This window comes from Coregonus clupeaformis, chromosome 12, assembly GCF_020615455.1.
Source record: "Coregonus clupeaformis isolate EN_2021a chromosome 12, ASM2061545v1, whole genome shotgun sequence".
Lineage (NCBI taxonomy): Eukaryota > Metazoa > Chordata > Actinopteri > Salmoniformes > Salmonidae > Coregonus > Coregonus clupeaformis.
This window is the reverse complement of record NC_059203.1, coordinates 8046953-8071235: the sequence shown is the minus strand read 5'-3', so window position 1 is coordinate 8071235 and position 24283 is coordinate 8046953. Positions and strand designations below refer to the sequence as shown.

At 43.4% G+C, this 24283-nt stretch overlaps 1 protein-coding gene across 8 annotated transcripts in view; it reads right to left on the bottom strand.

The window, feature by feature from the left end:
* LOC121578793 (calcium-dependent secretion activator 1) overlaps positions 1-24283 on the bottom strand; it is a 172673-nt gene that overhangs the window by 33784 nt on the left and 114606 nt on the right. For 2 of the 8 annotated variants that reach the window (XM_045223689.1, XM_045223691.1), the window contains exons 14-20: positions 19576-19677; positions 19120-19183; positions 18692-18815; positions 12225-12293; positions 6903-7009; positions 3740-3896; positions 646-787 (exon numbers count right to left, since the gene is read on the bottom strand). In XM_045223689.1, coding sequence (XP_045079624.1) covers positions 646-787; positions 3740-3896; positions 6903-7009; positions 12225-12293; positions 18692-18815; positions 19120-19183; positions 19576-19677 — 765 coding nt within the window. Of the gene's footprint in view, positions 1-645; positions 788-3739; positions 3897-5910; positions 5920-6622; positions 6653-6902; positions 7010-11101; positions 11150-12224; positions 12294-18691; positions 18816-19119; positions 19184-19575; positions 19678-24283 lie in introns of all 8 variants that reach the window. The other 6 variants (XM_045223690.1, XM_045223693.1, XM_045223692.1 and 3 more) reach the window with 4 other exon arrangements.

Here is a 24283-nt window from a genome sequence, read left to right as displayed (position 1 = left end):
ACAACAGCTCTGGTGGACATTCCTGCAGTCAGCATTCCAACTGCACGCTCCCTCAAAACTTGAGACATCTTTGTCATTGTGTGTGAGACAAAACTGCACATTTTAGAGTGGCCTTTTATTGTCCCCCAGCACAAGGTGCACCTTTGTAATGATCATGCTGTTTAATCAGCTTCTTCATATTCCATACCTGTCAGGTGGATGGATTATCTTGGCAAAGGAGAAATGGCCACTAACAGGGATGTAAACAAATTACATGGCATGGGACCAACACTTTACATGTTGCGTTTATATTTTTGTTCAGTATACATACTTTGTGTGGATATCAACCTATTTCATGTACAAATACATGGTACACATGATCACCCAAAGAATATCTGAATATTTATTTTAACATGAACAGGAAAGCCTAAAATCATTGACATTAATTCAAGTTTGAAAACTGAAGATATTAGCATCTACCCATATTGTATGTTTGATAGTACCCAACACACTTCATTGATTAATTTGCCTAAATGAAGAAAGGTATGCTTAGGCCACTGCATTATGACTAACCTAGGTGCCAGTCAGTTTCTGCTATAGCCAACTTGAATGCAGAAACTGTGTAGCACATTAGGGTGTTGATTCTAGAGGTTGAGGTGTCCTTACTTGACAGGCTCCCAGGACTCTCTCTCGAAGCCCCTGTGGATGGACTGGGCGATAGATGACTCCATGAGGTCCACATATCGTACCACCAGGGGGGCGTACAGGTCCTGCAGGTGTCTGTGGAACTGTCCGTTGCACAGGTTATCTGAGACAGGACAGATCATATGCAGTGGGGAAAAAAAGTATTTAGTCAGCCACCAATAGTGCAAGTTCTCCCACTTAAAAAGATGAGAGAGGCCTGTAATTTTCATCATAGGTACACGTCAACTATGACAGACAAATTGAGAAAAAAAAATCCAGAAAATCACATTGTAGGATTTTTAATGAATTTATTTGCAAATTATGGTGGAAAATAAGTATTTGGCCACCTACAAACAAGCAAGATTTCTGGCTCTCACAGACCTGTAACTTCTTCTTTAAGAGGCTCCTCTGTCCTCCACTCGTTACCTGTATTAATGGCACCTGTTTGAACTTGTTATCAGTATAAAAGACACCTGTCCACAACCTCAATGGTCAGATGAAACCAAAATATAACTTTTTGGTAAAAACTTAACTCGTTGTGTTTGGAGGACAAAGAATGCTGAGTTGCATCCAAAGAACACCATACCTACAGTGAAGCATGGGGGTGGAAACATCATGCTTTGGGGCTGTTTTTCTGCAAAGGGACCAGGACGACTGATCCGTGTAAAGGAAAGAATGAATGGGGCCATGTATCGTGAGATTTTGAGTGAAAACCTCCTTCCATCAGCAAGGGCATTGAAGATGAAACGTGGCTGGGTCTTTCAGCATGACAATGATCCCAAACACACCGCCCGGGCAACGAAGGAGTGGCTTTGTAAGAAGCATTTCAAGGTCCTGGAGTGGCCTAGCCAGTCTCCAGATCTCAACCCCATAGAAAATCTTTGGAGGGAGTTGAAAGTCCGTGTTGCCCAGCGACAGCCCCAAAACATCACTGCTCTAGAGGAGATCTGCATGGAGGAATGGGCCAAAATACCAGCAACAGTGTGTGAAAACCTTGTGAAGACTTACAGAAAACGTTTGACCTGTGTCATTGCCAACAAAGGGTATATAACAAAGTATTGAGAAACTTTTGTTATTGACCAAATACTTATTTTCCACCATAATTTGCAAATAAATTCATAAAAAATCCTACAATGTGATTTTCTGGATTTAATTCTAATTTTGTCTGTCATAGTTGACATGTACCTATGATGAAAATTACAGGCCTCTCTCATCTTTTTAAGTGGAAGAACTTGCACAATTGGTGGCTGACTAAATACTTTTTTCCCCCACTGTATGTTAGAGGAAGTAATTCATTAAACTGTAACACCATAGGAACATTCATCAATATAACATCCAAGGGAGAATTACTTGGAAATGCCTCTCCTTCTTGTCTTCCTTGGAGTGATCGCTGATATGAAATGACTGGTCTGATGAAAGCTATGAGGTGGATAGCGAGACTAATAGTAGTCTAGCTCCTCGCTATCTTTTGTATATCTGTTGCCTATAGTTTTCTTTAGACAAAGCACGTTTCCTCTAGATTCAACTTGTAAAAAGGCAACGCTAACACAGACCATGGGAGATAGAATGGAGGCCAGTGTGTGCTAATGCGATGGCTCACGGCTCCACACAGTGGGTTTGATTTTTATTCCTTTGAGCGCTCGCTCTCCCTCTCTGTGTGTGTGTGTAGGCTATATGTGTGTGCTGCGTGTATAGAAGTCAAGGTCGATGATACACAGTAGGTGCAATGTTTATTTTGTTCCCTGATTGTCGTTCTCCAATTAGCCACTTGAGCGGCTGCTGTACACTTTGATGTATTTGTCCAGAAGTGAGGATGCAGGGCTCGCCCCTCTCCCAGCCACTTCTGTTTTAGACCTCATTAACTGCTTCAATGGCGTCTGACTTTGGCACCTGTCTGGTGCTAGGGCTATTTCCTGCCATATAAGCTAGCTGCTTTGGGGAGACAAAACAAATGACCTTCTGTGTAAAATGCCCCTGTGATATGGATTGGTAGTTGTGGGGATGTTGCACTGTGTGTGTAGTGTGGACTTTGACGTTGTACATTGTGTTAGTGTGCTCCTGTAAACCACTGGAGGACCCTGAGGGAGATGGATGGCTGCATGGATGGATGGATGCTATTTTGGTGGCCATCTCACTCATCATTGTGTCAGGTTTGCATGATGAGTTATGCTGTCAAAGTCATGGGAATTAGAATTACTAGCATTACATGGAATTAGTCCATGTATGCTACATCAATCATACTGTATGTAAAGTGTACACTATGAAATCCAACACATCATGTGTTGACATGCAGTGGTCACTGGAGCCTTTTACTATTATAAAAGTAAATTGGGGAAGAATACCATTAATTTTGCCCTTCTGTTTGGCTTGTCTCCAGATGGTCTTGTTGCTATGATCATTGCAATGTGAATAACCAATCGGTTATTTAAAAAAAAAATGCCACTCGTGAATGTGGCCAATTGTGCAGCAGTAGCAAGTGAGCATAACAAGCTGTTCCAGTCTAAGTCCATTAAGCCACTGCAGGTGAACAACAGACTACATTACATCCTTCCAGACTCCTGGCTGACAAGCTAAAAGGAGACTTTCACCAGGGACAATTAGCCCAGTGCAGGTTCACTTCACAAAGGCAGTGATAAGTGTTTCTTTTCTGGCTCACGCTTTCAGCACCCTGGACAGTGCTCCTACGGCAACTGCAGTTCATTAGGGAGATGACAGGGCCCACAGCAACCATTTCACTGTTAGTCTCTCAGCTCTTACTGCGAAGCTCCCAAAGCACTCTATTGTCCTCTCAATCACCTTCATCCCTTTCTTTATACTGGAGTCAAATGCAGTGGGAAAGTAACATTAGATCGGAACATATTCTTCTCAATTTGGATCTCAAAGTAAGGTTTAAGTTTCTCCAGTTCACCAAGATCAACCACAATGAATATTCAATAAAAACACAGTCCTATGTGACATAAATGCGCCAGACTCATGTTAAGTGTGTGCTGTATGGTTCTGGAGTGCTAAATGCTGTGCGTGTCTGTTCATAATGTAGCCCTGGTTCAGGGCCTGGGTCGGGATTGGAGGCACTCACAGTCGGTCCTCAGGAAGTCGTTGAGGAGTTGGAAGAGAGGGAAGCTGTCCCAGCTGTCAGGGGGCTGCACCTCCAGAGCAGCGTCCATGTCCACCGCATACAGAGACAGGAAGGTCTCCGCGTGCTCCACCATCAGGTCTGACCACCACGCAAACGCCTAGAGAGAGCGAGAGAGAAGGAGAGAGTGAGAGAGAGGAAGAGAGAGAGAGAGAAAGAGAGAGCGAGAGAGAGAGAGAGAGAGAGAGAGAGAGAGAGAGAGAGAGAGAGAGAGAGAGAGAGAGAGAGAGAGAGAGAGAGAGAGAGAGAGAGAGAGAGAGAGAGAGAGAGAGAAAGAGAGAGCGAGAGAGAGAGAGAGAGAGAGAGAGAGAGAGAGAGAGAGAGAGAGAGAGAAAGAGAGAGACAGGAAGAGAGAGAGGGAGAGAGGAAAGAGAGCGATAGATTGAGTGAAGAACGAAAGAAAGAGGAGAGAGGAATACATAGACAAAGAGAAAGGGATAGAAGGGGTTATGAAAGAAAGAGGCTAGAGAGAGAAGGAGAGGAATGGGCAGATAAAGGAAGTTTGAGGAAAAATATATAGAGGGTGAAAGAGGGAAAAGGGAGGCAGGTGGAGAAATATACAAAGATAGAGGGACAGAAACACAAATAGAGGATAAGAGTATGCAAATATAATACAAGCACATCTCTAACTACAAGCCTCACAGCACTGTCATTCTCTAGAGAGGAAAAGGGAGAGAATGTTACTCCACTGATCTATATAAGGGCTCTTTTCTTCTCTCGTTTTCACAATAAGAGTCAAGTTGTCACCTCTGAGGCATCACACAGAGATCTCTGGGGTACACTTCACAGCTTTGAGCACAGTGTTTCAGTTCTGCGCTTGAACACGGCTAAACGTGCACTGTTTTGTTGGCCCACAGAGAGCTGCGTAGACACGGCTCCTTGACTAAGTCATTCATACAGAGCAGCTCTAAGCCTCCCCATAGGATAGATAGAATCAGTGGAGTGACAGAGTCTGGAACGGGCTGGTCTCATGCAGGTTAGCACTCATCCTCCCATGCTCCCCCTCTCTCTTCCCATTGGAGGACTTGGCCATCAGCCATTCACATCGTCACACCTCTGTGATGTGAATGTTCCCATGGGCGCCATGCACTCTGGCATGGGACGGTTGACATGACAGCGCCAGCAGCAACCAGCAACAGGATCTCTGGGTCAAAATGGTGAGGCTCATAACCATAAATAAAACCTTCATTACAGGCCTCGAGAAGTGGGAGGATTCATCTACTGATTCTCCACATTGGCTGCTGAATTGAGTAACAGTTAGGGTCAGTTTAATTTCTATTCAAGTCAATTAATGAACTTCATTGGACATGGCATACACTATACACAAACATTGTATTAGATTCGCCAATTGAGTTGAATGAAAATGGAATTGACCCAAACTGAATGAATGAGGTGACTGAGGGTACTGAGTTGAGGAGTGGAAGATGTATCTATTGCTGCTTATGCTGGTCTACTGACAGTGTTAGTGTTCATTTCTGATGGGGAAATTCACACAACAATGCATTTGAGAAATGCAAGAGGGGATAGAGGGGGTCACGTTGACCCTGACAAATGGCATGCTTTTTCCATTGAGAGTACTCAACTCTACAATGGAGGAGGATCAGCTTGTTGGGTCAAGGTGACTGGATCACCTCTCTTACCTGTCATACAGCTTTCCTCAAACACACAGCACTACAGAGTAGGTCTTTCACTGACAGGATGGGACCAGAGTTGGCTGTGGCAGTTGGGGTGGACAGAGAAAACTGCACCAGACGGTGAGGGGGGCGATGTTGTGGTGGGGGGGCGCTACTATTTTAGTATGAGGGGTCTAAATATGATAGACAGGAACACTGCCACAGTGCTTTTTGGGGTTTGCCTTATCACCAAAGGCAACCCTTTGGGCTGCACAAGCACTTGCACAACTCTCTGGGATGGGCTGACAAGTATAAGGGAAGAAGTTGGGGTACAAGGCCATTACTAGGAAGGAAGATGGAAACAGTTAAGATCATCCCTGGGTATTGGGCATCTTCAGGACATGCACATAGTATGGGAGGTGGGTGTGGCAGGGGTTAGGGGTCATGGCAGGTGGGGGGTGGCAGGGGTTAGAGATCATGTTATCAGGATCTATCACATACCTCTTTGCCCTGTCCGAACATTCCCCGCAAACAAAACAAACAATGAGAGAACAGGAATGGGTTAAGTCAGGTACACTTCTGCAAAGTTGGCGTCCCCGTGTTGACTTTTTCCTTCTAATGGTTAGTTGGCAGAAAATATGCAATGATGACAGTGAAAGAAAGAAACAATCCAAACCAATGGAGAAAAAATAGTAGTTTCAAACCATACTCAAGAGGTCAAGGTCTGTTAAAAAAGATGTCAACATTCTCTTTTATGAATAAACATAATATACACATGGAAAACCATGCACTTGGCCTAGCCTTCACATAATCAATAGACAATTTGGTGTTTAAAAATGAGGTCTGTAAATTCTCTTCACGTTTCTGGAAAGAGTACAAATGCAGTCATGTGCCACTAAAAAGTATGTGATGCAACAACACACCCAACCTCCACTTCATTACATTACACTACACACTATACTACACTACACTACTCTACCCACCTTCCAGGTGGCCATGTACAGGAAACAAAGTGACCCAATCAGAAGTCCCCCAGTCAAACTGTGCACTGCTCATTGTTGTCATCCCAAACTATGCCTGGTGCACATGGAATGATGAAACCTTTTTGACCTTTGAACCCACACCTTGACCTCCTACCGTGCAGGCCAGTGTGATCTGGCTAGCATACACCAGTGAGATATGGAGGAAGAAAACAGAGATGTGAATACTGTACCGACTGATTTCCAGTACTTGTGACTGTAGCCTGTTAAACACAGAGTCAGACACAGAATAAATGCCCCATGGTTCTCTGTAGTTCTTCATTCTCTGCTCTGGTAATAACTGACTTTGGATTTTCCCTGGTCACGTTGCACAGTGTTTGATAGGAATATATTGGACATCATTTGTGTGTGTGAGACACAGAGAGTGAGAGAGAGAGAGAGAGAGAGAGAGAGAGAGAGAGAGAGAGAGAGAGAGAGAGAGAGAGTGTGTGTGTGTGTGTGTATTGCACTCACCTCTGCATGGTGCTCCTCGTTCTGTTGGAGGACCTCGATGACCAGCTCGGCCAGACGGATGGTGTCCTCCAGCTTTTTGGCAGGGGTGACTAAGCGCCCTACATTCTCTGAAGCACAAAGGTCACAGGTCAATATGGAGGGAGATACATGGCTGTAAAACCTCCCCTCAACCTCTGATCAACGTTATGGTAATGGTGTGCTATTGTGTATGCCTCAGAGGGCAACACTGTAATTACACCATCAAGAACAACGCAGGTATAATGAAACAAATGAAAACAGGGAAAACAACAGATATGTTCCACAGTTATCATGCAAAATGTGCAGAACATCGTGCAGCACTCATGTTCTTTATGACATCCACACTTTGAATGTTGCTTATGTGAGAGTCTCATGTTTAACATGTGACATGCAAAACTACTCTCACTGTAGTCTGGTACTTTTCCCCTGCTAAGTAGGATAGCTGTGACAACCAGGATAAATATAACCACTAAGAAAGTGTAGAGTGCAAGTATTGGCATTATTACATGATTTGTTTTTACATCAAATCCATCTTGAGGAACAAAAAAACACAATTAAAGTCTGGTGTTCACATACTACTACTACTAATGGATACCAATTCAGTCTACAGCAATCATGTAACGAAACACAACCAAGGGACGAAACACAACCAGCTCAACTGACCAATGAGGTTGTGATGATACTACACATAAATGTCAGGCTTTTGAAATAAAGAAAATAATAAGTAATACGGTGAAGAGAAGGTATATGTGTGAGAGAGAGTCAGCAGAGGTAACAGTACCATACATATTTGGTTCCTCGTTCAGACTTCAGGGCATCTCAGGCAGGGTCAAAGATCTTTAGATATGGCTGATTTACTTGTTTCTTAACGAATCAGTCAGACAGACTTCTCACAACAACACTGACTTACTTGACTTACAGTGGGGAAAAAAAGTATTTAGTCAGCCACCAATTGTGCAAGTTCTCCCACTTAAAAAGATGAGAGAGGCCTGTAATTTTCATCATAGGTACATGTCAACTATGACAGACAAATTGAGAAAGAAAAATCCAGAAAATCACATTGTAGGATTTTTTATGAATTTATTTGCAAATTATGGTGGAAAATAAGTATTTGGTCACCTACAAACAAGCAAGATTCCTGGCTCTCACAGACCTGTAACTTCTTCTTTAAGAGGCTCCTCTGTCCTCCACTTGTTACCTGTATTAATGGCACCTGTTTGAACTTGTTATCAGTATAAAAGACACCTGTCCACAACCTCAAACAGTCACACTCCAAACTCCACTATGGCCAAGACCAAAGAGCTGTCAAAGGACACCAGAAACAAAATTGTAGACCTGCACCAGGCTGGGAAGACTGAATCTGCAATAGGTAAGCAGCTTGGTTTGAAGAAATCAACTGTGGGAGCAATTATTAGGAAATGGAAGACATACAAGACCACTGATAATCTCCCTCGATCTGGGGCTCCACGCAAGATCTCACCCCGTGGGGTCAAAATGATCACAAGAACGGTGAGCAAAAATCCCAGAACCACACGGGGGGACCTAGTGAATGACCTGCAGAGAGCTGGGACCAAAGTAACAAAGCCTACCATCAGTAACACACTAAGCCGCCAGGGACTCAAATCCTGCAGTGCCAGACGTGTCCCCCTGCTTAAGCCAGTACATGTCCAGGCCCGTCTGAAGTTTGCTAGAGTGCATTTAGATGATCCAGAAGAGGATTGGGAGAATGTCATATGGTCAGATGAAACCAAAATAGAACTTTTTGGTAAAAACTCAACTTGTCGTGTTTGGAGGACAAAGAATGCTGAGTTGCATCAAAGAACACCATACCTACAGTGAAGCATGGGGGTGGAAACATCATGCTTTGGGGCTGTTTTTCTGCAAAGGGACCAGGACAACTGATCCGTGTAAAGGAAAGAATAATGGGGCCATGTATCGTGAGATTTTGAGTGAAAACCTCCTTCCATCAGCAAGGGCATTGAAGATGAAACGTGGCTGGGTCTTTCAGCATGACAATGATCCCAAACACACCGCCCGGGCAACGAAGGAGTGGCTTCGTAAGAAGCATTTCAAGGTCCTGGAGTGGCCTAGCCAGTCTCCAGATCTCAACCCCATAGAAAATCTTTGGAGGGAGTTGAAAGTCCGTGTTGCCCAGCGACAGCCCCAAAACATCACTGCTCTAGAGGAGATCTGCATGGAGGAATGGGCCAAAATACCAGCAACAGTGTGTGAAAACCTTGTGAAGACTTACAGAAAACGTTTGACCTGTGTCATTGCCAACAAAGGGTATATAACAAAGTATTGAGAAACTTTTGTTATTGACCAAATACTTATTTTCCACCATAATTTGCAAATAAATTCAGAAAAAATCCTACAATGTGATTTCCTGGATTTTTTTTTCTAATTTTGTCTGTCATAGTTGACGTGTACCTATGATGAAAATTACAGGCCTCTCTCATCTTTTTAAGTGGGAGAACTTGCACAATTGGTGGCTGACTAAATACTTTTTTCCCCCACTGTATTTCCCATTTCTCAGTCTCTGTTTACAGTCCCAGTAAAATGGAGAGATTAACGTGACATTGTGGACTTTTACACTGGCAGAAGTGAGGCAAAGACCTCTCCTTGCTACTTCTGCTCTTTGCACACACATCTGTCATTGTGCTAGTGAGTCTCTGTAGTAGCAGGGGTTTAATTAGCAGTGTACAGAGGTACAGTTCTGTGACACACTGGCATAGTACTTTAAACCCAGTGGTGTCCGTGGACTGAACTGTGGACAGAGGATTGCCTCTTTGACTGAGTTTTGAAATGATGGCCTAGTCACCAGTATGGATGGAGGGATTAAAAGAATGCCCTCAAACAAAAAGGTAATTTCTTCCCTTAGTCAATGAAGGGGCAGGGGTGCTGGAGTGATAAATGTGAGGTGAGGGACAAGGGCAAAAATCTAGATCTTCTATAACAGAAACTCAGTATTGCCACATTCTACAGTATAAGGGATGTCTGCTGTTTTAGACCTGGGAAACCAGGTGTGAGGTCTGTTTAATCATTAAATTCCACTGAATAGACAATGTGTCACACAGAGTGACACCACACTCTTAGAAAAAAAGGTTCTAAAAGAGTTATTCTGCTGTCCCCATAGGATAACCGTTTTTGGTTCCAGGTAGAACCTTCTGTGGAAAGGGTTCTACATGGAACCCAAAAAGGTTCTAACTGGAACCAAAAAGGGTTCTTCAAAGGGTTATCCTATGGGGACAGCCAAATTACCTTTTTAGGTTATAGATAGCACCTTTTATTCTAAGAGTGCAGCAGGACTGCAACCCTGAAACAGTCTGAAGTGACATTAATAATTATGATGACTACAGTATGTGCTATTATCATCTATGATTTCATCTTAGTTCACTTATTTATTTCCAATGTATCAAAATGTCCATTGATATAAAAATATGGTCATCTATGGACAATAGCAGTCAGAATATCCAAACCATCTCATCACTTATGGTCAAATTTTGCAACCATCAATGCCAAACCATGACTGAGGTTTGTATTCAAAACTATTGCATTTTAGTGCATTGGAGATGTTTATAGTTCATGCACTTTCTGCAGAGGAAGTAATACTTTAATTGTACACCAACATACATTCTAAAGCATGTAATAACTGCTGTCTTACATGTACTTGCAATAAAGCAGTGCTAACTCTGCAGGTTTCAATCACACAAGTGTGATACTCAATGGCAATGGTCTGAATGGTCTTAAAATTGCTCCCTCCGTTCATGTGTTTGCTAATTCCCTCCATCTTCCCTCTTCCTCCCTTCCTCACTCTATCACTTCGTTTTCTTCCAGGAAGTAATCTAGTGGAGTAAGGCATCATTATAGGAAAGAGGAAGCATTTTAAAAGAATTCAGAGGATGTCCATTGGTGGAGCCACCACAGATGAGCGGTCTTAACAGGAGGAATAGAGAGAGGACTTGACAGTTAAGGTTACCACAGTCACCCACTGGGGAGGGCTGCATCTCCATCACTGGAATGCAGTGCAGGTACAGGGGAAACTACAGGGCAGGGTGTGGAGACATAACGCTGCCACAACGTTCCTGTAACATTCCCAGGCCGTGCCTCAGGAAGGCTGTGAGATGTTATGTTGCTATGGCTCTAGCAGGGTTAGGATACGCTAATATATATGATGTCACCTGGATCCTGATCCTTCAGATCTTTCTTATCTTTCTGAGTTTTCTCCGCTAAGTGAGAGCAGGAGAGAGGGAGAGCAGAGAATGAAAGAGAAGGAGAGACAAAGGATGGTGGGAGGGAGAGAAAGAGAGAGAGAAAGAAGAGTGGATAGTCAGTAATGAAAGCATGAGAGCAGGATAGAGTGGAAATCTGGAAAAGAGGTGGTTGAGCAACACCTTTCACTCTTCACCCAAGGGTTCTCCTATCTGGGTCTGATGTTTACCAGTAGTCAGACATAGACACACATATAGCTTCATACAGTAAAAAATTGACAGTGGTCCAAACAAAACCCAACCCCCCAAAAAGAAAACAAACACTTCAGGACATACAGTAAAAACTGTAACAATAAAGACAAGACATGACAATATGTGAATGTTTCTGTTGGAAAACGTGTAGAGATAGAACCTGTAAACATATTACATCCTGTCCTCCTTACGTTGCCACTTCCTGTTCCTGTTGTCTTACCCCTCTGGTCCCAAGTGTGAACTGATACAAACAGGGAATGACAATGCTCTCTATGGTACTGTAGCTGTATGCTGTACCTGTCTCATGTTCTGTACCTGTGAGACATGCTTCAACAGGACTGGGGGGGGTTTACACAGAAGCAAAGTAAAAATGCATTCAAGTCGCAGATAGGCATGGGAACAGAAAAAGGAGATAACAGATACAGTAGATAAGATATCTCATGGTCTTCACAGATAGATGGAGCCTTGGTCCTTCCCTGCTATTAGCTCACAGACAGACAGGCAGACAGACAGAGACTCTGGGTCTGGATCCCTCACAGGTAGCTTTCACTGACAGAAGCAACAGATCAAAAAGCCAAAGGACTCGAGAGAAGCAAGAGAGAGAGAGAGAGAGAGAGAGAGAGAGAGAGAGAGAGAGAGAGAGAGAGAGAGAGAGAGAGAGAGAGAGAGAGAGAGAGAGACATTGGTTCAGGGGGCGGCAGGGAATGGTAGTAGTGGAGGGGTGGGTGAAGTGCGAACGAGGAGATGTTGAAAACTGAAAAACATGAAGAGGGGAGGAGAAGGAAGGGTGGAGGAGAAGGAAGGGTGGAGGAGGGTGGGGCAGGATGAGGAAGGTACTCACGAATGGTTAAATCCATCACTTGAGACGCCAAGCAGAAGACAGGATGCTCATACATTTCTCTCTTTTTCCCTACAAGAGAGGATCGGGGCATGCAAGAGGCTGGGGTCAGAGGAGGAGAGGTCAAAGTTCAGAGGGTAGTTGCATGTGGTGGTTAGGGGTCCCCACAGCATCCTCTGTGGAGGTGGTGGTGGTGGAGCTTGGTGGCTGAGGAGGCTTGTGATGGGCCCGTGGAGACAGTAAGAGAGGCATCGATTTGACAGAAGTGTTGAATGTGGAGGAGAGTGGGTGGGTGGACAAAGGGCGTGGGGGTCGCCTTTGGACACCCACCAGACTTTTCTATCAAGTTGGAGATTTTCCCGATCAAGGCAACAAACAAGCAAATGTTTATGAGGAACAGAATTAAGGATTTTTCTGCAGCATTGCCACTCCAAGAAACTGAGGGGAATCTCCTTCTGTATCTTCGGCACCCTCAGTTATTTCTTTATAGTCACTAGGGCAGTTACGGTGACCGTATTACCGCCACACTGGCAGTCATGAGTCATGACCGCAGTCAAATTGCACGTGACTGCTTAGTCGCGGTAACTAGGCTACTCCAAGCTCTGATGCTGCTGATGGTCATTAGTAACCTACCAAACTTGCTAACTGCCTGGTACTCAGCACTCTATTGTCCCTGTAATCACTCTGACATCAATGCAGATGTTTCGAAAATCAAATCAAACACTTCATGAGAGCCCATGCGTAACATTTTTGATGGCCTCTATTAAAAAGAGGAGGATCCCATCAGCTTTCTATAGGCTAGGCCTACTATATTTATTTCTCAAGTTTCCTAATATTAAGCACATAGATGACATGTAGTTTTTCCCCCTGCCCCTGTTCCGAGACAGGTGAATGATAATGGTCCATTCTAAATCAAAACAAATTTCACATATATATTATTAGCATATGTAAAGACAAGATTAAATCAAGAATAGTCTGATGGGTGAAAATATTAGCCTTTCACTTGTGAATGATGTGCATCGTGTGCAGTAAGGCAAGAAACAGCACATGCCTTTTATTTGACTTTTTCAAATCATAGTCACACACCTCATGTAGCCTAGCCCACAGGCTTTTATGTTGAAAAGGTTTGTATCACAACTAAAGTGGCCAAATGACTTCTTAAAATTAAGCACATTAATCTGCTATACAGAGCCTAACTGGCAAAGTATTCAGATCCCTTGACTTTTTCCGCATTTTGTTACGTAACAGCCTTATTCTAAAATTGATTAAATAAAACATGTTACTCATCAATCTACACACAACACCCCATAATGACAAAGCGAAAACAGGTTTTTAGAAATGTTTGCAAATGTATTAAAAATTAAAAAAACTGAAATACCTTATTTAAATAAGTATTCAGACCCTTTGTTATGAGACTCGAAATTGAGCTCAGGTGCATCCTGTTTCCATTGATCATCCTTGAGATGTTTCTACAACTTGATTGGAGTCCACCTGTGGTAAATTCAATTGACTGGACATGATTTGGAAGGCACACAACTGTCTATATAAGGTCCCACAGTTGACAGTGCATGTCAGAGCAAAAACCAAGCCATGAGGTCGAAGGAATTGTCCGCAGAGCTCGAAGACAGGAATGTGTCGAGGTTACCAAAACATTTCTGCAGCATTGAAGGTCCCTAAGAACACAGTGGCCTCCATCATTCTTAAATGGAAGAAGTTTTGAACCACCAAGACTCTTCCTAGAGCTGGCCGCCCGGCCAAACTGAGCAATCAGGGGAGAAGGGCCTTGGTCAGGGAGGGGACGAAGAACCCGATGGTCACGCTGACAGAGCTCCAGAGTTCCTCTGTAGAGATGGGAGAACATTACAGAAGGACAACCATCTCTGCAGCACTCCACCAATCAGGCCTTTATGGTAGAGTGGCCAGACGGAAGCCACTCTTCAGTAAAAGGCACATGACAGCCCACTTTGCCAAAAGGCACCTAAAGACTCTCAGACCATGAGAAACAAGATTCTCTGGTCTGATGAAACCAAGATTGAACTCTTTGGCCTGAATGCCAAGCGTCACGTGTGGAAGAAACCTGGCACAATCCCTATGGTGAAGCATGGTGGTGGCAGCATCATGCTGTGGGGATGTTTTTCAGCGGCAGAGACTGGGAGACTAGTCAGGATCAAGGCAAAGATGAACGGAGCAAAGTACAGAGAGATCCTTGAAGAAAACCTGCTCCAGAGCACTCAGGACCTCAGACTGGGGCGAAGGTTCACCTTCTAACAGGACAACGACGCTAAGCACACAGCCAAGACAATGCAGGAGTTGCTTCGGGACAAGTCTCTGAATGTCCTTGAGTGGCCCAGCCAGAGCCCGGACTTGAACCCAATCAAACATCTCTGGAGAAACCTGTAAATAGCTGTGCAGCAACACTCCCCAACCAACTTGACAGAGCTTGAGAGGATTTGCAGAGAGGAATGGGAGAAACTCCCCAAATACAGGTGTGCCAAGCTTGTAGCGTCATATCCAAGAAGACTCGAGGCAGTAATCACTGCCAAAGGTGCTTCAACAAAGTACTGAGTAAAGGGTCTGAATACTTATGTAAATGTGTTATTCTAAAAAACAGTTTTTGCTCTGCCATTATGGGGCATTGTGTGTAGATTGATGAGGGGAAAAAACGATTTAATCAATTTTAGAATAAGGCTGTAACGTAACAAAATGTGGAAAACGTCAAGGGGTCTGAATACTTTCTGAATGCAATGTAAGCAGCGCGTGAGTTTCAAGTTTGTGGAAGAACAATTTTCACCATAAAAATACACCTTTCTAATAAAGCATTATATGCATTGCATTTGCGGTCACTTTTGAGGATGGTGTTTTCCCGTAATTGATAGCATTTTGGAACATTTGCGCCATCATTCCTTCAATTCTGACCAGTTTCCCAGTCTCTGCTGCACGGTGGTGGCAGCATGCTTCACTGTGGGGATGTTGTTCTCGGGATGCTGAGAGGTGTTGGGTTTGCGCCAGACATAGCGTTTTCCTTGATGGCCAAAAAGCTCAATTTTTGTCTCATCTGACCAGAGTACCTTCTTCCATATGTTTGGGGGGTCTCCCACATGCCTTTTGGCGAACACCAAACGTGTTTGGAAATTTTTTTTCTTTAAGAAATTGCTTTTTTCTGGCCACTCTTCCGTAAAGCCCAGCTCTGTGGAGTGTACGGCTTAAAGTGGTCCTATGGACAGATACTCCAATCTCTGCTGTGGAGCTTTGCAGCTCCTTCAGGGTTATCTTTGGTCTCTTTGTTGCCTCTCTGATTAATGCCCTCCTTGCCTGGTCCGTGAGTTTTGGTGGGCGGCACTCTCTTGGCAGGTTTGTTGTGGTGCCATATTCTTTCCATTTTTTAATAATGGATTTAATGGTGCTCCGTGGGATGTTCAAAGTTTCTGATATTTTTTTATAACCCAACCCTGATCTGTACTTCTCCACAACTTTGTCCCTGACCTGTTTGGAGAGCTCCTTGGTCTTCATGGTGCCGCTAGCTTGGTGGTGCCCCTAGATTAGTGGTGTTGCAGACTCTGGGGCATTTCAGAACAGGTGTATATATACTGAGATCATATGACAGATCATGTGACACACAGGTGGACTTTATTTAACTAATTACGTGACTTCTGAAGGTAATTGGTTGCACCAGATCTTATTTAGGGGCTTCATAGCAAAGGGGGTGAATACATATGCACGCACCACTTTTCCGTTATTAATTTTTTAGAATTTTCTGAAACACGTTTTTTTTTTTTTTTTCACTTCACCAATTTGGACCATTTTGTGTATGTCCATTACATGAAATCCAAATAAAAATCAATTTAAATTACAGGTTGTAATGCAACAAAATAGGAAAAACGCAGAGGGGGATGAATACTTTTTTAAGGCACTGTATCTGAGAGAGACATGTGAGTGAGAGGTGCATCGGAGCACAGCGATTGGCAGATGGGAAAAGGGAAATATAATTATTATAGTCAGCCCAAGGGCACAACAGCCACTTTGGCTGCAAAAGGCATGGATTTTGTTAGGTGGCATTATAGCCACACAAGGGGGACAAGTGTGCAGCCTGCTCAATAAACAAAGCAGAGCTCATTCCTTTCATGCAACTTTTTTCAAATCAACATTAGAGTCGCATCAAGCAGCCTTAGAATGTTTTAAAAATCAAAACATATAGCTAAACGTTTGTATCACAACTAAAGTTGCATAAATAACTCTAAATAGAGGAGGACCTATTTCTTTGATAACCGCTTAACACAGAATAGCCGCATCTGCGCACTCCCTCAGAAATCATTTGGAGAAAATATCCTTTCTATTTTATTCAGCTATGTTCAATTGTATTCTTCATACTATAAAATAATATAAAATAATGCAACGGAATTCTAAGTAAATCTTGTCTGCTGAATGAACTAGTGTAGCCACAGCACAGATCAGGACCTAACATAAGTGGTCCTCTGTAGCTCAGCTGGTAGAGCACGGCGCTTGTAATGCCAAGGTAGTGGGTTCGATCCCCGGGACCACCCATACACAAAACATTTATGCACGCATGACTGTAAGTCGCTTTGGATAAAAGCGTCTGCTAAATGGCATATTATTATAAGGACAACTCAGAGTATGCTATTTTGTTCTTCTGAAATAGACTACATTTTCTTCATATCATGGTTCTTTAGACCTGTCTAAAATAAATAATGGATTTATTGTGATGGTGTAGGCTATATTAAATTGATTTATTCAACTTTTTTAAATGTAGATATTCCAAAGGTCTGCATCAGTGGCTTGTAGGCTATGCGTGGAAGCCAGGAGATGCTAAATGTGTTTATGTTAATTAACGGTCAATTACCATGAGACCGGCAGTTATTTGCTTGACAGTCACCGGCTGACAAAATGTCATGACCACCACAGCCCTAATAGTCACTGACTGGAATAGAGAAGAGCTTAATTTGAGAATAGAGGTTTCGATTTATGTAAAAACAGTATAGTGAAGTGTAGTCCAAGCTACACATACCTATACATGAATTCCAACACAGATTTTTTTTGTAAACTTGTCCATGGAACATGTTGCCAGTTCTGGATGCCTAGTAAAGAAAACTTGGGACATGCAACATACAGATACTGGGTTGCTGCAGAGGGCAATCCCAGCATGCCTTGTGCACTTGCCTTCCTGACTTGTGTTCATACTACAAGGAGCTTGGAGTGAAGCAGCAAAGCCAATAAACAAGGAGGAGGAAAGCAGAGAGGGGAGGTGACGGTGAACAGAAGATGAACGTTATTTCAAAACAAAGGAGAGGATAGGAAAGGGGTAGGAGAGAAAACAAGGGAAGGAGGAATTGTTGCTTCAGAGCATCACCCCACCTTGAAGCCACGACGGTGTGAGGAAGGAGAAGGACAGTGGGTTGACTGTGCCAGAGAGAAGCTGAGGCACACAGGAGTCAGAATAAAGATGGCAGATTCACGGGGAGTTGAATGCATTTTTACTTACTGTACACATCTCTAACATGCACATTTATTTAGGGAGCTACATCAATATAAAGGACACCTGTAAATGAAAAGAGGGTTTCAACTTTATAAGCACATTTAAAAGTAATAGCAGCCACAGGACGGGAAGCCGAGGTATTTTCACTGCAGCTGGGGACAGAACAGTTATATTAATACATATGAAAACGAAATCTTTGCTTTGAGTTAACTTATTTCCATTTATTGATTGTGTTTGACTTTGTTTTCTTCTTACAATGCCCAGTGCAGCTGTTGTTATCTCCATATCAAATCCTTTCTGGGTAACAATTAAGTACCATTCTGAAATAGTTTTCCATTAAAATTGTTAAAAAGAAACATGTTTCTCAAGCAAGACTTTTGCTAGGACTGTCTGGGAGTGGTCTGAGTGGGGAGGGGAAAACTGAAAACTAGCTGTTATTGGCAGAGAGGTTTGGAACTCTCTTTGTTATTGGTACAGTATTTTCATTAATTTACTGCCTGGCCGAAACTCCTCCCATGCAAAACCTGCTGATTAGAAGGTCCTGTGTAGATTGTATTTTCAACGAGCAACTATCAGGAAATAACACTGATCACATTTTTTCACACTTTTACAGTGTTAGTTTCATCAGCTAACCCCACAATTGTAGTTTGTTAGCACCCATTGACCTGCAGGGGGCAATGTGGTAAAGCACCAGAGGGCATGATGTCTGTAGAATGTATGTCACTGTGCAACAACAACGTGTGATAATCCCTGTAGATAACAATCCTATTGTGGTAACAATGCTAGAGGGGAGACATAAATGACGACAGAACATTGAAGTACAGTACAGTAGAGTACTGTGTGTGAAAGAATACTATATGGGTATAGCTAGTACACTGGCATCACTGTGTGATGCTGCATTGTGTAATTTAAGTGTGTGTGTGTGTGTGCATGTGTGCGTTTGTGCGCATGCATACGCGTCTGTCAGTGTTTATTCTACCTTCTACTTTGGCGTATTCTGAGAGGCGCTGGTAGTTGATCAAGGCTGCCTGCTCCAGACATTTACGGATGACTGTCTTCACCTCCTCCTGGGGCACAGGGGTCACAATATCCTTCATCAGCACCTGGAACAGAACAGGAGACATTGGAGAAAAAAAACTATACTTTTCTGGGGCGTTACCACAAAAAAGAAAAGCATGGGAGTGTGCGTGTAGAGAAGAGGAGACAAACATCTGTTTTACTCAGGTATATTATATACAACATATACAAACCAAATAGACAACTATTTATAAGACCTGCTCAATTCAAATATGGATGGAACATTTAAAATATTTTGTATATTTAGTTGTCCCATAGCCTAAAGGAAGGCGTGTGTCCATGGTTAATAGAACATAAGGTAAGGTTAGAAGAGGATGCATAATAACATACCCTCTCAAGCAGGGACAAAGTGGCTTTCAGGGCCCCCTCCGGTCGACCAAATGGAAAACAGTACCTGGGAAAGAAATCCAGTTTCATTTATGTAGGGTTTATTTTGAAGGTATTCCTTCCTCATAAGACCATTCTTTATCCTCAAGCATTTCTAGAATTTATAAATTACCACCCCCTGGGCACAGACGTCAATTCAACGTCTATTCTACGTTGGTTTAACATAATTTCATTGAAATGACATGGAAACAACATTGATTCAACCAGTGTGTGCCCAGTGGGTAGCTAGTTCTTTATTTTTTATTTTTTTGATCAGAATGTAAGTAACATTTTGCAGAGCACAGTGATTGATACATGATTGACATCTGTCACAATCTATAATCTGTGGTTTGACAAATCCCATAGCCGTGTCTGTGCCAGGGTCAGTTATAGACTTAGATATAGTATTACAGTACACACCTGAAGTGTGTGATCTGGTTCTCCAGCAGAACACGCAGCCTCTCTTTGATATCCTCAAAGCGCTCCTTCTCCTCCACAGTGACTGTTCCTATCCCGTCAGGCCTGAGGGACATACAGTACCATAGAGTTTATATGGTTGGAGCATGGGGCAGGAAACACCAAGGTTGTGGGTTTGATTCCCACATGGTCCACTTAAAGTACAATGAATATACAGTAGGTGTTAACTGGAAGATCCCTTTGGACATATTATATTAGTATCATCATAATATTCTAATTCAGAGTAGACAGTGTGGCCACCACTGACACAGTGATCACAGGGGTAACACAAGGGTCAACACGGTCACTGAAGTTCTAACTGAGAATTTCAGCCAACATAGTACATGTGTAGTGGCTAGCTATATATCCACAGCAGAGCCTACAGTACAAAGGCAGAGTTTCTGTGGTGTATTCCACAGGTAAGAGCCAGCCATCTGTCTGGAACAGTGGGGCCACTGATATCTGAGCATGGTTACAGAGGGGGGGTTATAACCCCCCCCCCACGCCACCCTCACACAATCCCGTGCCAAGCTGTGGCCCCCATCTTGTCTGACAGGAGTATCCCTCCCCCCTCCTCCCCATCCTCCCCCTCTCCCCTCCTTTCTCAGTGTCCTTCACTGAGATTACATCCTGGGCCCTGTGACGCGGAGCATGTCACGTCTCCTGTTCCTCAGGCCGCTGTCACGGCGACCAGCGCCTCCTCTGTCACATGCACTCTGCTCAATTTCCCCCGTCCTCAGCCATGTCACTAACTATAAGGAGCCAGGCCCCTCACCAACACTCTCTTCCCTCTGTGCGTGTGTGTGTGTGTGTGTGTGTGTGTGTATGTTTCAGGCTATGATTGTCAGTGTTTGTGTTTTTGTGTTCATCTGAAGCATGTCAATAAAAAGCCCTTAATAAGATGGTATGTGATGTGTGTATAATTTCTGCCTCTGACAGTCCGTCAAAAATAAATAAACGATTTGATCATTTCACACTAATTATGCCTAGCCATATTTTTTGCTCCTCCACAGCTTTCATAAAGTTCTCATAACCTCATGCCCCTGTCCTCTATTTTCATGACTACATGGAAATGAGTCATCATTTGTAACTGAGAGCGATCAGAGAAACTAATAACAGAACATCGGTAGCACGCCATATCAGAGGTCTGTGCTTCCTCTATTTCAAGAAGCTACAGTACGTGACTGGAGCTGAATTACAGCCAATTCACAAATTGACTAGTACATCACATTTTAATAGACAAATGCCATATTTAACCCCGAATTTAACATTCAAACACCACATTTCCAAATCATTACCTAAACTTACTGGAGGTGGAATGAAATCCACGCCAACCCTTAAACAGACAATTTATTCTCAATTTACTCCCAGGCTACTGTACTCTCTATAATATTCAGTTCATGCCCTGTGGCCATCAGGCTATTAGGTTGTGGGTGGGTGAGGGGAGTGAGGGGGATGAGGGGGGTCTTGGCCAGAGATGGGTTTCTCTCATGGGCTGCGCGGGGCTGTCATCGTCATGGGGACTGGAGGCGGGCTGGCTGTAGCTGTGGCCTGAGCTCGGACAGTGGCAGAAGACACTCGCCCGTCACCCATGACAACTTGTCATCCTGTCATTCCTGACCTCCAGGCACACCTGCCTCCCTCCCTTTATTTTCTCTCTCCATCTTTCTCCCTCTATTCCTGACCCTCTCTCTTTACTTATCTCTAACCCCTTCTCTCTTTTCCTCCCATTTTCCATTCTCTCTCTCTCTCTCCACCCCCCACTCCTATCCTCCAGTCTTGGAGCTACTCCAGTCTTCCCGTCCAGCCTGATCATAACAGGACTCAAACAGACAGCCCACCTCAGCTTCATCACTGTCTGTCATAGGATGGGGGTAGAGGGAGGGATGGAAATTAAATCAAGCTTCATTTATACAGCACATTTCAGACAATACAAGTGCTTCACAGGACAAAACTAACAAAAAACTATGAAAATAAAAGCTGAAATATTTACTACACAAAAAAATATATTTAAAAAATAAAGAATGACAAAAACTGAACGACTAAAAAGTACCCTAAGGAAAAGCAAAGCTAAAAAGATGCGGAGGGGAGGGGTAGATAGGGTAGGAGGATAGGAGGACTGTCAGACTGGCAGACAGCCACCGTGACCTTCGCCCCTCACACTGTAGTGACACTTGCTTGTTTATGTTGACTAGAGATCCAGCCATGACTACGACAGATTCGGTCTCCATACAGAAGTGTGGGCACATGTACACAAAACACCCACGTACATACAGTGGGGAGAACAAGTATTTGATACACTGCCGATTTTGCAGGTTTTCCTACTTACAAAGCATGTAGAGGTCTGTAATATCTATCATAGGTACACTTCAACTGTGAGAGATGGAAACTAAAAAATCCAGAAAATCACATTGTATGATTTTTAAGTAATTAATTTGAATTTTATTGCATGACATAAGTATTTGATACATCAGAAAAGCAGAACTTAATATTTGGTACAGAAACCTTTGTTTGCAATTACAGAGATCATACGTTTCCTGTAGGTCTTGACCAGGTGTGCACACATTGCAGCAGGGATTTTGGCCCACTCCTCCATACAGACCTTCTCCAGATGCTTCAGGTTTCGGGGCTGTCGCTGGGCAATACGGAGTTTCAGCTCCCTCCAAAGATTTTCTATTGGGTTCAGGTCTGGAGACTGGCTAGGCCACTCCAGGACCTTGAGATGCTTCTTACGGAGCCACTCCTTAGTTGCCCTGGCTGTGTGTTTCGGGTCGTTGTCATGCTGGAAGACCCAGCCACGACCCATCTTCAATGCTCTTACTGAGGGAAGGAGGTTGTTGGCCAAGATCTCGCGATACATGGCCCCATCCATCCTCCCCTCAATACGGTGCAGTCGTCCTGTCCCCTTTGCAGAAAAGTATCCCCAAAGAATGATGTTTCCACCTCCATGCTTCACGGTTGGGATGGTGTTCTTGGGGTTGTACTCATCCTCCTTCTTCTTCCTCCAAACACGGCGAGTGGAGTTTAGACCAAAAAGCTCTATTTTTGTCTCATCAGACCACATGACCTTCTCCAATTCCTCCTCTGGATCATCCAGATGGTCATTGGCAAACTTCAGACGGGCCTGGACATGCGCTGGCTTGAGCAGGGGGACCTTGCGTGCGCTGCAGGATTTTAATCCATGACGGCGTAGTGTGTTACTAATGGTTTTCTTTGAGACTATGGTCCCAGCTCTCTTCAGGTCATTGACCAGGTCCTGCCGTGTAGTTCTGGGCTGATCCCTCACCTTCATCATGATCATTGATGCCCCACGAGGTGAGATCTTGCATGGAGCCCCAGACCGAGGTTGATTGACCGTCATCTTGAACTTCTTCCATTTTCTAATAATTGCGGCAACAGTTGTTGCCTTCTCACCAAGCTGCTTGCCTATTGTCCTGTAGCCCATCCCAGCCTTGTGCAGGTCTACAATTTTATCCCTGATGTCCTTACACAGCTCTCTGGTCTTGGCCAATGTGGAGAGGTTGGAGTCTGTTTGATTGAGTGTGTGGACAGGTGTCTTTTATACAGGTAACGAGTTCAAACAGGTGCAGTTAATACAGGTAATGAGTGGAGAACAGGAGGGCTTCTTAAAGAAAAACTAACAGGTCTGTGAGAGCCGGAATTCTTACTGGTTGGTAGGTGATCAAATACTTATGTCATGCAATAAAATTCAAATTAATTACTTAAAAATCCTACAATGTGATTTTCTGGATTTTTGTTTTAGATTATGTCTCTCACAGTTGAAGTGTACCTATGATAGAAATTACAGACCTCTACATGCTTTGTAAGTAGGAAAACCTGCAAAATCGGCAGTGTATCAAATACTTGTTCTCCCCACTGTAGGTACAAACGTACCTACGTATGCACGTATACACACAAACACATTTTATTCTTTAAAAAAATAAAACATTGAAATACCCAATAAGTATTTTAATATTTCAACTCCAGTATTCACTCTTGTTAAAATCAAACAGTCATGTGACTGAGGTCGGGTGGGAGGGAGAGTCACAGTGGATCTATCAGGGAGGAAGCACCACAGACTCTTACCTTCTGGGCCAAGAGACAGCCTGGGACTTGGAGTCCTTTTTTTTCCTAAACTCCATGATTTTGAGTTCCCTCTTAGAGGGGGTTGGGGGCTCTGGGGTGGGGGGTAAAGGTAGCTCTGAAGCTCTGCCTCGGTTACAGGCCAGTTTAGCAACTCAGACAGTCTCTGACTACAGGTTACATGAGGAAGAGGCAGGGGTGATGTTAAGAGAGCAAGCAACGGAAAAAAAGAAAGAAGATAAAATTAATAAAGCAAACCAAAATCATAACAGACAACAATGAGAAACAATTAATTGAGAACAGACAACAAAGAAAGAAGAAAAATAAAAGAATATACAAAAATCCCAACTGAACATGAGAAACTTAAAATCCTAAGTGACTGAAACAAGTTATTGGAAAAAATAATATTAGAGAAAGCTTTGACTGAGGCAACAAAACAACAAGCATGGGATGGGGTGGCTTGGTGATGTATACCAGTACAGATTGTATCCAGATCTGGGAGACAGGGTGTAGGGTGGAATATACATTCTCCGAATGAGATTGATTTGATGAAGAAGGTTGGTGGTAAAGTGGGTTCTCTGAGTGGGGA